At 24.7% G+C, this 16,711-nt stretch overlaps 3 protein-coding genes across 3 annotated transcripts; all 3 read right to left on the bottom strand.

Annotated features, from left to right (window-relative positions):
* Positions 1-11,050: 11,050 nt before the first annotated feature.
* Positions 11,051-12,047, bottom strand: LOC128965093 (3-oxoacyl-[acyl-carrier-protein] reductase FabG-like). The gene is made up of 3 exons (XM_054311744.1): positions 11,586-12,047; positions 11,392-11,498; positions 11,051-11,282 (listed from the first exon to the last, which is right to left on the bottom strand). The coding sequence occupies exons 1-3, from the start codon at positions 12,045-12,047 to the stop codon at positions 11,051-11,053; spliced, it is 801 nt and encodes a 266-aa protein (XP_054167719.1).
* A 570-nt stretch (positions 12,048-12,617) lies between these two features.
* Positions 12,618-14,190, bottom strand: LOC128965092 (3-oxoacyl-[acyl-carrier-protein] reductase FabG-like). The gene is made up of 3 exons (XM_054311743.1): positions 13,729-14,190; positions 13,511-13,617; positions 12,618-12,849 (listed from the first exon to the last, which is right to left on the bottom strand). Exons 1-3 carry the CDS (start codon positions 14,188-14,190, stop codon positions 12,618-12,620), a joined length of 801 nt encoding a protein of 266 aa, XP_054167718.1.
* Positions 14,191-15,283: 1,093 nt separating this feature from the next.
* On the bottom strand, positions 15,284-16,409 carry LOC128965091 (3-oxoacyl-[acyl-carrier-protein] reductase FabG-like). The gene is made up of 3 exons (XM_054311742.1): positions 15,865-16,409; positions 15,640-15,749; positions 15,284-15,506 (listed from the first exon to the last, which is right to left on the bottom strand). The coding sequence occupies exons 1-3, from the start codon at positions 16,324-16,326 to the stop codon at positions 15,284-15,286; spliced, it is 795 nt and encodes a 264-aa protein (XP_054167717.1). The 5' UTR covers positions 16,327-16,409.
* Positions 16,410-16,711: the final 302 nt, after the last annotated feature.

The raw sequence follows: 16,711 nt of genomic DNA, 5'->3' as shown, positions 1-16,711 counted from the left end.
GGAGTTTAAAAAAACGATTTTGAAAAAATATTATAAAAATTATTTTATAAAAGAGATAATTATTTAATAACTATTTTACTATTGTTTATTAGCCATAAAAAATATCAATTTTGTAAGAAAAAATAAATAAAATAAAAATCAATCAATACTTTTAATACTTTGATACCATTGAGTACATCATTGATAACTGTTTGTCGATTGTCTTTCAATTGGATTTGATCTGTAGTTATCCTATCTATACGTTTGATAACATAGGCATTGAATACCAATGCTATTAACAACAATACTATTGCCGATATCATTGCTAAACCCATTTCATTGTATAGTAAATACAAATGTATGCCTAATTGTACGCATATTGCCCACAATTGATTGATATTGGGAAGCATTTCTAAAATTTATTATTAATATTATTGTTTTTTTTTATAAATTTTACTTTAAAATAAAAATTTTATTATTATTAACTAATTAATTAATAAATACCTAAAAATCTTTGACAATCAATATTCATGAGATTGACTATCTGTCCGGTATTGGCCTCACGTTTGCTATCATTACTCAACACCAATGACTTGCGATAGACCAGTGATGTTAACAATGATTTGATTCGTTGTCCTATTAATCAAATTTATAGATATTTATATTTAAAAAAAAATAAATTAATAAAAAATACTATTCAGTTTAAAAATATTTAATTTTCAATTTTTTTTAATATTTATTATTAATATTATTTGGTTTTGTTTGTTTGTTTGATTAATACACAGATAATGCCAATTAAAAGTTTAAATTTAACTTAGTATACAATTAGCTTATATTAGTTATAAAAGTTATATAAAGTACCTTGGCTAAAGCATTATAATAATATTATTAAAATTTAAACTTTTAATAATTGTAATACTAATAATTGTATAATACTAATAATTGTATAATACTAATAATAATAATTATAAACTACTAATACCTAATGTTTGCATTTTTTGTTGATTATATGGTTCAATAAAACCTATGGTTGAATTGGTGGCTAATAGCATAAAACAGTAGACATATCCGTGCCATTGGGGCTCCGAGTTGTCCATAAAATTTAATATTAATCTAAATTCAATCAAACAAAATAATTTATTAATAAACTAAATATTTAATTTAATAACTAGTTTTTCAATTTTTTTCAACAGTTATTTAATTTTTTTATTAATTAATTAATTTAAATACTTTATAGAATATTAGAAAGTTTTATATATTAAAAAAAATTAAACATATAGTAATCAATTTAATTAAACTGGTTTAATAAACAATTAAACTATTAATAAAACTAAATTTATATATATATATATATATATATATATATAATAAATCATGTATACTAAACTATACACATATTTTAATAATTTGTGTAGATTTTTTTTAAAAAAAAATATATTAAAATATAAATAATAATCTTTATCTAACAATTCAAAAAGTGAATAAATAAAAATTATGATCAAAAACATAAAATTTAAAAAATATATTTATATATATTTGGAGTATATTGAGATTTATAGACAAATAAACAAACAAATAATTTTAACTTTAAATATTAATTTTTTGAATTAATATTCTAATAATTTTAAGTATATTATATAGTGTACTATAAATATATAAACAATAGATAGTATATAAATATTATAACTTATATTAATTAAACAAAAACACACACAAAATAAATAAATCATATAATATATTATAAATATTTAAATTATATTTATATATATTGTATATACAGTATATTTAAATAAAAATTATACATTACTTGATTATAATTATGATAACCGTATCAGACATTTCCAACAATACAAACAGTATAGTCGGTCCCAAATAATACCAACAAAATTGATGCCACAATAAACTAAATATATTTATTTTATTATTATTATTATTATTAGATGATAGGCTAACAACCGTATATTGTTGTTGTCTTTTATTATTATAAACTTTATTAACTAATGATTTTAAAAACCAGGACTTATTGGTGTTGTTGTTGTTGACTACCGTTTCTTTATCGGTGTCATCACTAGATTGTCGATCAAATGGTTGACTAATTTTATAATATTTTTCAAATTTTTTTACTAAATTTGAAGCCATATTTGATGACCGCTTTGGCCATAGATCTGTCAATTTTAGCGGTTTTCGAAAACCATTCCACAATAGACTGTCTACCCATAGATAGGTTAGACGCGATATAAATGATACCCTATCTTTGGGACAGCTATTGTCAATGTTGTTGACCATCAATAATCGGTCGGCAATTGAACATTGAATTAGTAGTATTGAAGTCAATAAAAACTCCAAACATATGATTATTAGTTTTTCATTGAAAACTATACTACTATTATGTTGTGCTAAAACATAAGCAGTAATCGATAGGACACCGGAAATAGTGTCCAATAGTTGATAAAACCAAACAAACCCACTGTTATGTATGCCATACAGTCGATGATAGTATAGTATTGTTGTAATCAGTAGCCGACTAACTATCAACAGTCCGGTCCGCAATAGATAAGCAATAGTTGTTTGACTATCGGTGCTGTCATCGTGTTTATGATGGTATCGCCGATAGAGACTTAGACCCAAATCGACTATAGTTACGATTGTCAACAGACAAGCAATGGTCAGTCGACTAATATTATAGTAGTTGTAGGGAATGGTTGGTCGCGATCGACGACCTACTCCTACTGATGTCCATATGATATACGGGGCGACAATTGTTAGGAAACCGGTTGTAAACCAAACGCAAACAGTATCGGTAAAACATGGACTCAGTTTTGGTGAATTAGTTAACCAAATTTGATCAATGTCCTAGGTTGTATAATATATGTATACAATGTATATTATAAATGTTAGACTAGATTTGTGTGTGTGTATGTGTGTGTGTGTTTGTGTACAGTATGTGTGCGTTTTAAGCATATTATATTACTATATCCACACTTAATTGATAATTTATTATTAGTAGATAAACTTTATACTTAACAATTTAAATAAAAATAAATTAAATAAACATTACATAGTGTGTAAAACACACACACACACACACACACACACACACACACACACACACACACACACACACACACACACACACACACTCACACACAAACTTACACACACTCACTCACTGATACACAACAATAAACAACAAATTACTTACCCAAAATGGTGTGTCACAGATATCATTAAAATATATTTTATCATAGATAGTCATTATTAGTAATAATAATTACACATAAACACACACACACAAAATATAATATAAACTATATAACTTAAATATAATAATTTACAATAGTTTTAATAACATTTATTATTATTATTATTATTATTAGTTACTTTTTTAGTGTAATTTATTAAAGTTTAATATAATTTGTATTCAAAAAAATTGTTGTTTTTTGTTTGATAAAAACTAAGATTTAAGTTACTTTTATGAAATATAAGCTAAAATATAATATATATATATATATATATATATATATATATACTGTTGATATACAGTGTATAATATTTCACTAAACTAAACAAAAAATTATTATTATTATTATTTTTAGTTTTGTTACAACAAAGAAACTATTAATAATTTATATATAATAAATAATTTTATATATTTATTTTGTTGTTGATTTAGACATAATAATATGACATTGAAAAAAAATAGTTTTTTTTAACTTTTTTTTTATTACTTATTATTTTTTATGTGATCTTCAATATTCAATTTATTTCACAAATATAAGCAGTAGTTATTTTTTTTTAAATTGTTGTTTGAATAATAATTTGTTTGTCTATTTTGCTAATAATAATAACAGTATTTATACATTGTATATAGAAATGTACAGTATCGGCTATTTACTGGTTAGGGTCTGTACACATATTACGTTCGTACTTTTTTTATAAAACTAAATCTAGATCCCTCCCCTCCCCTATGTTCGCAAATGTTCGCATGTAGTTATTATAAACAAAAAATTACGTTCACATTTCCATAACCGCTAACCCCCCCCCCCACCACCACAACTAAAAAATAAAATATCTAAATTCGAACGTTCTTAAGATAACTAACCCTCCATTACCTCTAGTTTGCAAAAATTCGCTTTGGCTGACCCACCCTCCCCTCAAGTGCGAACGTAATATGTTAATCACCCCTTACTTATATATACAGTGTATATATATAAGAAGATTCGCCTGTTATCATACAAAACTGTGTTATCATTAAAATAATAATTTATGTATTTATTTTTGATAAACTTTTTTCTGTTTGTATATATGTTTATCACATATGTAACAAATATACATATATACAATGTATGTGTGTGTATGTGTGTGTATGTGTGTGTATGTGTGTGTATGTGTGTGTATGTGTGTGTGTATGTGTGTGTATGTGTGTGTATGTATGTGTATGTGTGTGTATATGTGTGTATATGTGTGTATGTGTGTGTATATGTGTATGTGTGTTTAGCTATGAGTATGTATGTGTTAGGGTGTGTGTGTGTGTGTGTTTTTGTAGGTATATGTACGTATGTGGGTGGGTGTGGGTATATATGAGATTATAGGTGTGGGTGTGTATAGATCTATTTTTCTATGCTATAAATATATAAAAATAATTTTTAATTGTGTGTTATTTTTTGATAAAAAAAGTAAATAAATAAATACTGTATTAAAATTTATTAGATTCTCAAAATTACAAAAAATAAATTCAAAATAATAAATTACATACTGTTTTATAAGTGTTTTGTAAAACTGTTATTTCTATTTAAATTGTAAATATTTAATATCATTTAAAATAATTGATATTAAAACTAATAATAATTTCCCAATTGATATCATCAATAATAAACATATTTTAAATAAATAAAACTGAAAATTATTATTATTATTATATTAATTAGTTTTATGATAACTGTTAAAACAAAATCAAATGTTTATTATTTATTTTACGATACATTAGTTACCAAAAAAAATAAAATAAATATACACAACATATAAAACAATTTTTATTTTACTATATATTTATTTTATAATCTATTGAATTTTTCAACAACAAAAAAAATTGATATCAAAAAATATACAGTATATGTAAAATTTTTTAAAAATAATTTAGCTTAATTTAGTTAACATTTAGATTATTATTTTATTTAAATTAGAAAATTTAAAAAATAATAAACTAAATAAATAAATAAGTAAACTCATTTTAAATATAATCAAATAAATTAAATAAACTCAAACGGGTACTAAAAAAATTAATGTAAATTATATGGTGAAAATAATAATAGTCATGTTGTATATCCTATTTACTTCCCGGAGCTTGATTTTTTGGGGTTGGCTATCATAAACTAAACAACAACAAAATTAAAACTATTTTATTGTATAGGAAGCGGTAGTATAATATTATAGATGTGATTATCAATAGAAAAATTACATTAGATTATAGCCAACAACAAAAAATATACTAAAAAAATAATTTTTTACTATTTTATACTATAATATTTGTCTAAAACAAACAAACAAAAAATTGTTTCTTTGTTTATATATATATATATATATATTAAATAAAAAAAGTTTATATTTCATAAAAAATCATTTAGATTTTTTAATTATATTAAAATCTAAATTAACTAAATAATAATTTTTTAGTAATTAATTTTAGTAAACTTTATTTTTATTAATATTAAATTCAATAATTTGTATTAATATATATTGATATTATATATATAAAAAAAAATAAACAAACAAACAAACAAATAACTCATTAAACTAAATAAAAATATATATTATTTTTAATTAATTAATTTTTTTTTATTAGTTAAGCAAAAATTGTGAAACAATTTCACGAAATTCACGGACAAAATTCCTATGAAATCCATGCGAACCGTTTGGAAACCATACTAGTCGTGCATCCGATAGATTTTCAACCAAATAGTCGGCGTGTTTCGGCTCAATCTGACCATCTTGTTTGCCGTGCATTACCAGACACGGCTGTCCAATCAGTTTCAACTGATCACGGGTACAGATAGTATCGTAAGCAGTGAATGCGTCGACCCATTCCGGCCATAAACGCCGTAACAATTGTCGGTCGTAGTTATCGCTGAATCCTTGTAAGTCCTTATCCGACCACTGACTGACATCACGATCCGACCGAAAATGTTGTCTCTCATTGTCCGATACGTAGGCATTGGCCGAACATAAAACTAGCCGTTGGACAGCATCGGGATGTCTGTAGGCCAGTATCAGTGCAGTACAGCCGCCATTACTCCAGCCTAACACCGAGTACTTAGTGTAGCCTAAAGTCTATAAATACTTTTTTTAATTAACTTATACTAGTATTAATAACTATAGTAACTATTTGTTTGTTTAATTATTATTAAAAACCTGCATAAAATTGGCCGCCATTTCCGCATCGGTATCGAAATAGTTATCCCATTGACGCTCCGGTGGTCTACTATAGCCATAACCGGGCGGATCCCATGCTATTAGCGTAAAATTTTCCGACCAATTATTATCGTCTAATTGATGGCTAAAATCGCTTCTACCGCTTCCTATTGTAAAATAATTAATAAGTTTTAATATTATTATTATTATTATTATTTTGTTTAGTTTATGATACCCTAAACCTAAGGCTCCGGGAAGTAATAGTAAAACATGTGAACCGTTGCCAACTTTTTCATAGTGTATATCCACGCCATTAACATTGATTTTATTACCCGTTTGAGGCATTTATTATTAATATTATAAATATTTTTATTTATTTATTTTTTTTTGTAGATATGTTTTATTTTATTATTTTTATTATTAATAAAATACAGAAACTTTTTTTTTGCTTAAAAATTACTAATAAGTAGATTTAGTTTAAGGTTTTAATAAATTATTTTTGAAAATAAAATAATTTATTAATTTTTTTTTTAATAATCATTGTCATAAATATTTGACATATTTTTTTATTTCAATAAACAGTGTCTATAATACTGTACTTAAGTTTCGAACAATTTTTTTAAGAGACGGAAATTTCCCAATAATTTCAATTTTATTAAAAATTTTTAAAAAATTGTGAAAATATTTTTAATATATTTTTTTCTATTATTTAATAATAATCATACAAATGTTTTTCTAAAATATGATTCTCAATTATTATGACTAAAAAATAAATTCTATGAGAATTTCCAGAAAACAGGGAATATATAAAATTTATAATATATAAGGAATTTTCCTTAACTTTAACTATACTGTAAAATAATAATAATAATAATAAAATACAATAATACATGTATTCATTAATTGTTTACGTGTAATTAGTTGTAATATTATATTATTTTTATATTCAAAAAAATACAATTTAAACATTAATTTAAAAACTATTTAAATAATTCAATATATATATGATATCATATATTTAATACAGAATTTAGTATTTAAATTATAAAATAAAAATAAATTAAAACTAAAGTAATATTAGTTAACATTAAATATTTTTTTGTAGACACTATTTTAATACAGTATATATATATATATATAATTAACTGATACCACATAGATGTCCGCCGCCATCGACAAACAGTATTGATTGTTGACTACTACTACTAGTAGTAGTGATGACTGACAACTGGGAGGACGGGTAGATGGATGATGAGGTAGTGGTGGTGGTGGTGGTTACCAGTGCTGCCACAGTATTGGCCACATCGTCGGCATTGCCTACTCGTCGTACGGGTAGTGACCGTCCATACAGTAATTCTTCAGCTAATTTGTCTTCAATACTGATCTGCGGTGTGTGTATTGCGGCCGGACTTTAATTGATATAATTGATTGAATAAAATAATAAAAATAAAACACATTTAAAAAAATAATTATTACTTAACACTATTTACACGAACACCCCGGTCGGCCAATTCTGTGGCCAGACATTTGCTAAACATATCCAGTGCACACTTGGACATACAGTACGGGCCAGTGGTCATCATCATAGGATCGGCTGAAACTAACGGCTGAATAGAGTTTAGACTAGAAATGTTGACTATATGGCCGCCGCTGGGACTATCAATCAGATACGGTATGGCCAGTCGTGTGATGGCTACTATTGATCGTAAATTGGTGTCCATTATGGTATCAAATGCAATCATACTATTAATATATGACTGGTCATCGACTTCAGCAATACCGGCACTGTTGACCAGAATGTCTATTTTGCCAAATTGTTTGCCAACCCGATTGACTAGTTGGTCGATATCAGTGGCCACTAGTAGGTCGGCTATAATACCGATAGCCTGTTGTTGTTGTTTTTGTCCTATTATTGATTGGCATCGGTCGACCACCCAATCGATACGCTGGCCATTCCTACCGGTAACGACTACATGAGCTCCCAGTGAACATAGTTTATAGGCAATGGCCTCACCGATACCCGATGACGACCCTAATTGTAAAATACAAAAAATATATATATAAATAATTAGTTAAATATTTATAATATAAAGTTATAATAATTATTTTTCTTCAATAACTTATACCGTAATAATAAAAATAATAGATATTATTATTATTAGTATTTTATTTACCTGTTATTAAAGCAACTTTATTATTCATATATTAAATTATTTATTTTTTATAAATTTATATTTTATAAATTTAATATATATATTAATATTTAAATGTGTATATAAGTTGTTGAAATAAATAATTATATATTACTATATCTAATTTTTTTAGTTGTATAATAATTTAATTATTTTATTAAAAAATTTTTAATTAAAATATAAATATTTTCCTAATCTATTATAAATTAATAATGATAATAATAATCAAATTTATATCTACTGATAATGTTATTTAGTAATTATTATTTTTTTTTTGTTAATCATGCTAAATGTTTTTTTGTATTATAAAAAATAATAGTTATATTATATTTTATATATTTTAAAAATGTTAAATAAATTTGTTTTATTATTTTCAATTATAAAATTTTACTATATTATAATATTTAAAACAAAATTATTATTTATCTCTATTTTAATATATATAACAAATAAAATATATTTTTAATTATTTTTATTGTTATTTTAAGAAATATATAGTTTACAAAATTTAAATGTTAGCTAATAATTATCAATAAACTAAATTATTAATAATAAAATACTAAATATTAAAAAACTAATAATTAGAGATAAAGCTTAAAAAATTAAACAAAAAAATATTTTAGATTATTCTTATTATTTAAAAAAATATATTTTAGTGTAAAATTATTATAATTTTATTATTAAAAAAAATATTCAATATTTTTTTTGTGTATTTTAATTTAGCAAAAATTCAGTTACAATATCCCGAAATTCATTAACAAGTTTCCAATGTATAGCGTGACCGGCATCGGGAAACCTACGAAGCTTAGAGTCAGGTATATTAGCAGCCAAATAGCCGGGATGTTCGGCAGCTATTTCCCGATCCTGATTGCCGTGCAATATCAGACACGGTTGGCGTACGAGCGGTAAATCCCGGCAACAAATATCATCGTAGCGGACATACCTATCGATAAACTGGTTCCACATACGGGTATATTCATCGGTACTGCCGTACAGATCCAGGAAATCTTGTTTAGTTTGTTGACTCCATCCCCGGGTATCTCTGAGTTGCTGCCATGCTTGTTTATCTTGCTGGCTCATGTAGGCCAGTGCACCCCATACGATCAGTTTGTCCACTGGCCCGGGATCATCGGCATCGGCAGCAGAAGCAGCAGCATTGGCCGCAATAATCAGTGCAGTGGTACCACCGTTACACCAGCCCATCAGCGAGTATTTATTATAGCCTAATGTCTTATTAATTATATATATATATATATATATATATATAGTTAGTCTATATATCATAGTTAGTCTATATATCATAGTTAGTCTATATATATATATATATATAGTTAGTCTATATATATATAGTTAGTTAGTCTATATATATATATAGTTAGTTAGTCTATATATATATAGTTAGTTGGTTAGTTACCCTCATCAAATCGGCCGCCATTTTGGCGTCCTGCCTAAAATAGTCGTCCGCCCAATTACGTTCGGGTGGTCTACTATGTCCATAGCCGGGCGGATCCCAGACAATACTTGTAAAGTTTGGCCACCATTTCGGGTCGTCAAGTATTGTATGAAAATCCAGTCTACCTGAGCCTTGATTATCGTTTAAATAACAATAATAATATTTAATTTTTTTTTGTAATAATAATTAATATAAAAAATAAATAAATAAAAATATTTTTTTTATCTATACCTACAGCCGCTGGACATAAAAGTATTATATGACTACCGGTTCCCACTTTTTCATAATAAATGTCTATACCGTTGACATTAATTTTTTGGCCAATTGAAATAGACATTTAAAAATATAATTTTTAAAAAAAAATATTTATATATATATATAAAAAATAGTTTATTAGGTTTTTATTAATTAGATATTTAATAATTTCATAAATTTTTGTTGTTGTTGTTAATTGTTTATCATTTTATGAAAAAAATTAAATAAATTTTTATTGTATTTTATTAAATAATTATTTATTATAGGACTAAAAAACTGCAATGTCATACACAAAAAAAATAATACGTGTATTTGACACAGTTTTTTAATATTATCAAAAATATAATATACATTTAACATAATATTATAGAGATTGTAAAGTATAGTTATTTTTTTAATAATCAAAAAAATTAATAAATTTTAAAAATTTCGATTATTTTTTATTATTTGTTATATATATTATAATATATTTTTTTAGTAAAACATTTATTTAAAAAAAATTATAAATATATCATATAATAAAAATTAATAAATATAAAATTTAACAAAAACTTAACAAAAATTAAAAACCTATAAATGTTTGATTTAAAAAAAATTGTTTAATTTAAAATAATAATTTTGATTTAGAAAAATATATTTTTTAAAAAATAACTGTTGTTATTGAAAATAATAATAAAAAAATAAATAAAAACTTAAAAATATATTAAAATAAAAAACTATAACAACAGCAACAATAAGTTTAACAATAGTTTTATTGTATTAACTATTCATACGACACATTGGCGGCCAAATGTCCGCCGTCGGTCACAACAATACTGCCGGTTATAAACCCGGCCACCGTATCGCTGGCCAAATAGGCAACAGTGTTGGCTATATCCTGACTCTGGCCAACCCTACCGACCGGATATTTCTGGCCAACTGTTTCGTATGTTTTGTCCACCATTTCTATCGGCAACTCAAATACATCCATAAAATTTGTGGCAACAGTCCCGGGTCTCAAAAAAAAATAAAATGTAATAATAAATATATTTTTTTTAAAAATATTTTACTACTAATTAATGATTAATATATTATATATATATATATTTAGTTATATAGACATACAGTATTGCATTAACTCGGATACGTTGGGGACCCAACTCTGCGGCCATACATTTGGTAAACATATCGACCCCGGCTTTCGACATACAATAAGGAGACAAACCATACAACTAAATAATAATTAAATTATAAAAATTATTGTAAAATTTTTTTTTATAAAAAAAATACTGTAATGAATGTAACGAAAAATGTTTTACTGATCTTTTCGATGCAATACTCGATATATTGATAATATTGCCGCGAGTTTTGGCCAAATGCGGGACACATTTGTGTGTCATATAAACCACTGAATTCAAGTTTGTTTTCAATGCCAGCGAAAATTGTTTCATATAATTTGTGTCATCAATTAACGCCATAATACCAGTGCCGGCATTGTTGACCAATACATCAATTTTGCCAAATGTTTGGACAGTTGTCTCAATCAGTCGATTACAGTCCTCTTCGTTAGTCAGATCGGCGACAACTTCCAGTGCAGTCAACTGTTTCGGTGACACATCTGTACATTGTTTGGCCACTTTGGCCACAGCATCGGCATTACGGCCGGTAACTACAACATTGGCACCCGATTTGGCAAACAGTATAGCAGTGGCCGCACCGATACCCGAACTCGAACCAGTTATCAGAGCTACCTTACCGTTGAAATCATACTTAAGCGACATTTTTTTGTTTTAAATACTTTTAATATATATTTAATATAATATTAAATAAAAAATTTTTTTTAATAGTCGTGTTTTCTATTAAAAATCTCAATACAAACTAAATTAATATTGTATTTAATTTTGTTTTTAATTAGTTTATTAATTTAATGATATAGCAAATAACTAAAATACTGTATAAAATATTTTTATTAGTTTTTTGATATGTATAGTACTGTATATGTATTATGTATATATATTTTTTTGATTTATTAAACTATTTGACAATTTATTATTTATTTTCTAAATATTGAATAAATATTGAATTACAAATGTTATAACTATAAAAAATATTTATTTTTTTCTGTTTTTAATTTTTTAAAAAATAGACATAATTGTTAAGTTATTTAAAAAAATACATAACGTTGCAAAACATTTTATTTTATTAATAAAAATTAAATTATTAATAAAATTAGTTAGCATTATATATATATATATATTACTATTAAATTTTTATACATTTGTATATTTACTATACATTATATATTTTGTATAATATATATTATTATATATATAATAGTGTTTTATATCTAACTATCCATAGGTCACGTTAGCGGCCAGATGTCCGCCGTCGGCTACCAGACAGGTGCCGGTTATAAACCCGGCCACAGTATCGCTGGCCAAATAGGCAACAGTGTTGGCAATATCTTGACTCTGGCCAACCCTACCGACCGGATATTTCTGGCCAATATCATCGTGTGCTTTATGTATGACATCATCGGATAAATCAAATACATTCAAAAAGTTGGTCACTATTGTTCCGGGTCTAGAAAATTGAAAATTTTTTAATTATCTTTTTTTTTTAAAAAAAGTATTATAAATAATAAATTAGCCTAAATAATATCTACATAAATATTATCATAATTATCGTAACATAATTATTGAATAAATTATTTAGTTTATTATAACAAACATAAAACTTAACTTATAATTCTAGATATATATATATATATATATATTATAACTTATTTATAAAAACACATCAAAAAACATAAGTAAATATATTTCAGTCAAAAAAGCTAAATAAATTTAAACAAATAAAATATATGTAAATATAATATTTTTAAAAAATATTTTTTTAATTAATTCAAATGAGTAATTTAAAATATCAACTAACTAATAAGATTTAAATTTTGTTGTTGAATGATCAATATTTTAATAAACTAAATAATAAACTAGATATAATTATTAGTTTTTTTTAAAAAATTAATTAATCTAGTTAGTTTTTACTTTATTGCCTTTTTGGAAATTTTCTAGTAAAAAAAGTATATATGGGTTTTAATATAATTATAAATTTATAATAATAATAATAATAAATTTTTTCATAAATATATATATATATATATGACTGATATATATATATATATATATATATATATATGACTGATATATATATATATATATATTGAAAGTATTATTATACATACAGTATTGCATTAACTCTAATACGTTTGGGTCCCAACTCTGCGGCCATACATTTGGTAAACATATCGACAGCTGTTTTGGACATACAGTATAGAGACATCCCAATCAACTAAATAATTATATTAATTAATTAATTAATTAAATTAAGTTAAAACTTGAATTTCTAGTTAAAATTATTAATATAATTAAATTAAAAAATATATATATATTTATAATTTACTGCTTGTTTCGCTGCAATACTGGATATATTGATAACATTGCCCCGAGTTTTGGCCAAATATGGCACACATTTGTGTGTCATATAAACCAATGAATTCAAGTTTGTTTTCAATGCCAGCGAAAACTGTTTCATATAATCTATGTTATCAATTGATGACATAATACCAGTGCCGGCATTGTTGACCAATATATCAATTTTGCCAAATGTTTGGACAGTTGTCTCAATCAGTCGATTGCAATCCACTTCTACAGTAATATCGCCGACAACTTCCAGTGCCGACAACTGTTTCGGTGACACATCTGTACACAGTTTGGCCACTTTGGCCACAGCATCGGCATTACGGCCGGTGACTACAACATTGGCACCCGATTTGGCAAACAGTATAGCAGTGGCCGCACCGATACCTGAACTCGAACCAGTTATCAGAGCTACCTTTCCGGTGAAATCATAATTAATAGGCATTTTGTTTTTAAAAACTGTTTTAAAAAAGATATTTAATATTAAATAATTTTTTTTTTAATAGAATCGTGTTTTTTATTAAAACTTTCAAAACATACTAAACTAATATTGTATTAAAAATATTTTCTTATTTTTATAAAATTTTATGACAAAGCAAATAACATAAATTTTTTATTTTAATGTATATATAATATATATATATATATTTAAAAATACAGTATACTAAAAATTATTATAAATATCTACTATTAATTTACAATATTTTTTACTTTATTAAATACTATTTAACAAAATTATATTTATTATTAAATTTTTTTTAAACACTACATGTATATCGATTTGAGTTTAATAATAATTAATAATAATATTAATTATATAATATATTAATCGATATTGTATTTTGTTAATTTAAATATAAAATAATAATTATATTTATAACATATCAAATACAATATTCAAAATAAACATATATATATATATATACAAGTATTATAAATTATTTTACTTATTAGTGTAGTTATAATAAATTTTTTTTTAATACAAACTAAACACTATTTATAACAGTTTTATAATATTTTAAACTTTGGTTAAAAATAATATAAAATAAATAATATAAAATCCATTTATCTATTATAATAATAATAATTTTTATAAAATAAGGAGTTAAATACAAAAAATAAATTCTCATTTTTCATAGGAAAGTAAATGTATATTATTTTTGTGGGAATGTTCCCATTAGAATTTGGGAAAGTTGCCCAAATGTTTACCATAATGTATATTATTTTTATACATTTGTTACCAATTGCCTTAAATAAAAATGAAAACAAGTACTAAATAAAAACTATTTATTTAATTATTTAGTTATCAGTTATTTATTTGTCTTAAAAACAAAATAATTTAGATTTACAACAATAACAACAAAACAATTTAATAACTATTTTTTGTTGTTGTTATGTTGTTTGTAATTATTAATAAAACAAATTATTTTTTAAAAAATCAATTAAAAATTTTCGCTAATAAAAGTGTACTATAAATAAAAAATTTTTTTATAATACTATATTAACTATAATAGATATTATTATTATTATTATTACTACTAAACATTGGCGGCAATATCGCCGCCGTCGGCTATCAGACAAGTGCCGGTCAGAAACCCGGCCGCCGTATCACTGGCCAAATAGGCAACAGTGTTGGCAATATCCTGACTCTGGCCAATCCTACCGACCGGATATTTGGCGCCCATTTCAACGATTGATTGATCGATAATTTCTTTCGGTAATTCATATGAATTTGTAAAGTTTGTCTCCACATAACCGGGACTTATATATATATAGAAATATATATATATATATATATATATATAGTAAGCAAATAAACAAAATTATAATTAAAATATATATTTTAAATATACTGTATATGTATATACAGTAGTATTTAGTTATATAGACATACAGTATTGCATTGACTCTGATATGATGTTTGGGTCCCAACTCTGCGGCCATACATTTGGTAAACATATCGACTCCGGCTTTTGACGTACAATAAGCCGAAAGTATATAAAACTTTAAAGATATTCATGAAATAATAAAAATAAAATTTAAAGTAAAAAAATATAAATAATTAAATTAATTTTATATATATATCTTTTTTAAAAAAAATCTATTTATATAGTTTTACATATTTTTTCGCTGCAATACTCGATATATTGATAACATTGCCCCGAGTTTTGGCCAAATATGGCACACATTTATGGGTCATATAAACCATTGAATTCAAGTTTGTTTTCATAATTAATGAAAATTTTTCCATATAATCTGTGTCGTCAATTGATGAGAGAAAACCAGCGCCGGCATTGTTGACCAATATATCAATTTTGCCAAACGTTTGGACAGTTGTCTCAATCAGACGATTACAGTCCTCTTCGTTAGTCAAATCGCCGACAACTTCCAGTGCAGTCAACTGTTTCGGTGACACATCTGTACACTGTTTGGCTACTTTGGCCACAGCATCGGCATTACGACCGGTGACTACAACATTGGCACCCGATTTGCTAAACAGTTGAGCAGTGGCCGCACCGATACCCGAACTCGAACCAGTTATCAGAGCTACCTTTCCTGTGAAATCATACTTAAGCGACATTTTGTTTTTAAATACTGTTTTAGATATTTAATATTTAATATATGTGTTTAATAGTTGTGTTTTTTTTTATTAAAACTCTCAATACATACTGAATTAATATTTTAATTATTGTATTAAAAATATTTTGTTATTTTATAATTTCTATGACATAGCAAATAACAAAAATTTTTAGTATTAGCCTAGAAATTACATTTTGAATTAATTATTTACAATAAATATTAATACATGTATTGTATATTTTTTCTTATATGATAACAAATATATTTTTTAATTATACAAAAAATTATTATTATATACTACTTTAATATAAACTATTAATTATTAATACAATATTTGAAACATTTAGTTAAACAATTCTAGCTAAAAATTATTTAAAACAATTTTT

Source organism: Oppia nitens, unplaced genomic scaffold, assembly GCF_028296485.1.
Source record: "Oppia nitens isolate AA-2021 unplaced genomic scaffold, nextdenovo-longstitch-racon4-pilon3 scaffold16_pilon_pilon_pilon, whole genome shotgun sequence".
NCBI lineage: Eukaryota > Metazoa > Arthropoda > Arachnida > Sarcoptiformes > Oppiidae > Oppia > Oppia nitens.
The sequence above is the reverse complement of the archived record's forward strand: the minus strand, read 5'-3'. Positions and strand labels throughout refer to the sequence as shown.

Bases quoted from the DNA above. Each gene is read 5' to 3' on its own strand.
- LOC128965093 (XM_054311744.1), bottom strand. From the start codon at position 12,047: ATGTCGCTTAAGTATGATTTCAACGGTAAGGTAGCTCTGATAACTGGT. The intron at 11,499-11,585 runs GTAAAACATTTT...ATTATTATTTAG, and splicing joins GTATTGCATCGAAAAGATCA to TTGTATGGTTTGTCTCCTTA. The intron at 11,283-11,391 runs GTATGTCTATAT...TTTTTTTTTGAG, and splicing joins ATCCGAGTTAATGCAATACT to ACCCGGGACTGTTGCCACAA.
- LOC128965092 (XM_054311743.1), bottom strand. From the start codon at position 14,190: ATGCCTATTAATTATGATTTCACCGGAAAGGTAGCTCTGATAACTGGT. The intron at 13,618-13,728 runs GTAAATTATAAA...ATAATTATTTAG, and splicing joins GTATTGCAGCGAAACAAGCA to TTGATTGGGATGTCTCTATA. The intron at 12,850-13,510 runs GTATGTATAATA...TCAATTTTCTAG, and splicing joins ATTAGAGTTAATGCAATACT to ACCCGGAACAATAGTGACCA.
- LOC128965091 (XM_054311742.1), bottom strand. From the start codon at position 16,326: ATGTCGCTTAAGTATGATTTCACAGGAAAGGTAGCTCTGATAACTGGT. The intron at 15,750-15,864 runs GTAAAACTATAT...ATATCTTTAAAG, and splicing joins GTATTGCAGCGAAAAAATAT to TTTTATATACTTTCGGCTTA. The intron at 15,507-15,639 runs GTATGTCTATAT...TATATATATAAG, and splicing joins ATCAGAGTCAATGCAATACT to TCCCGGTTATGTGGAGACAA.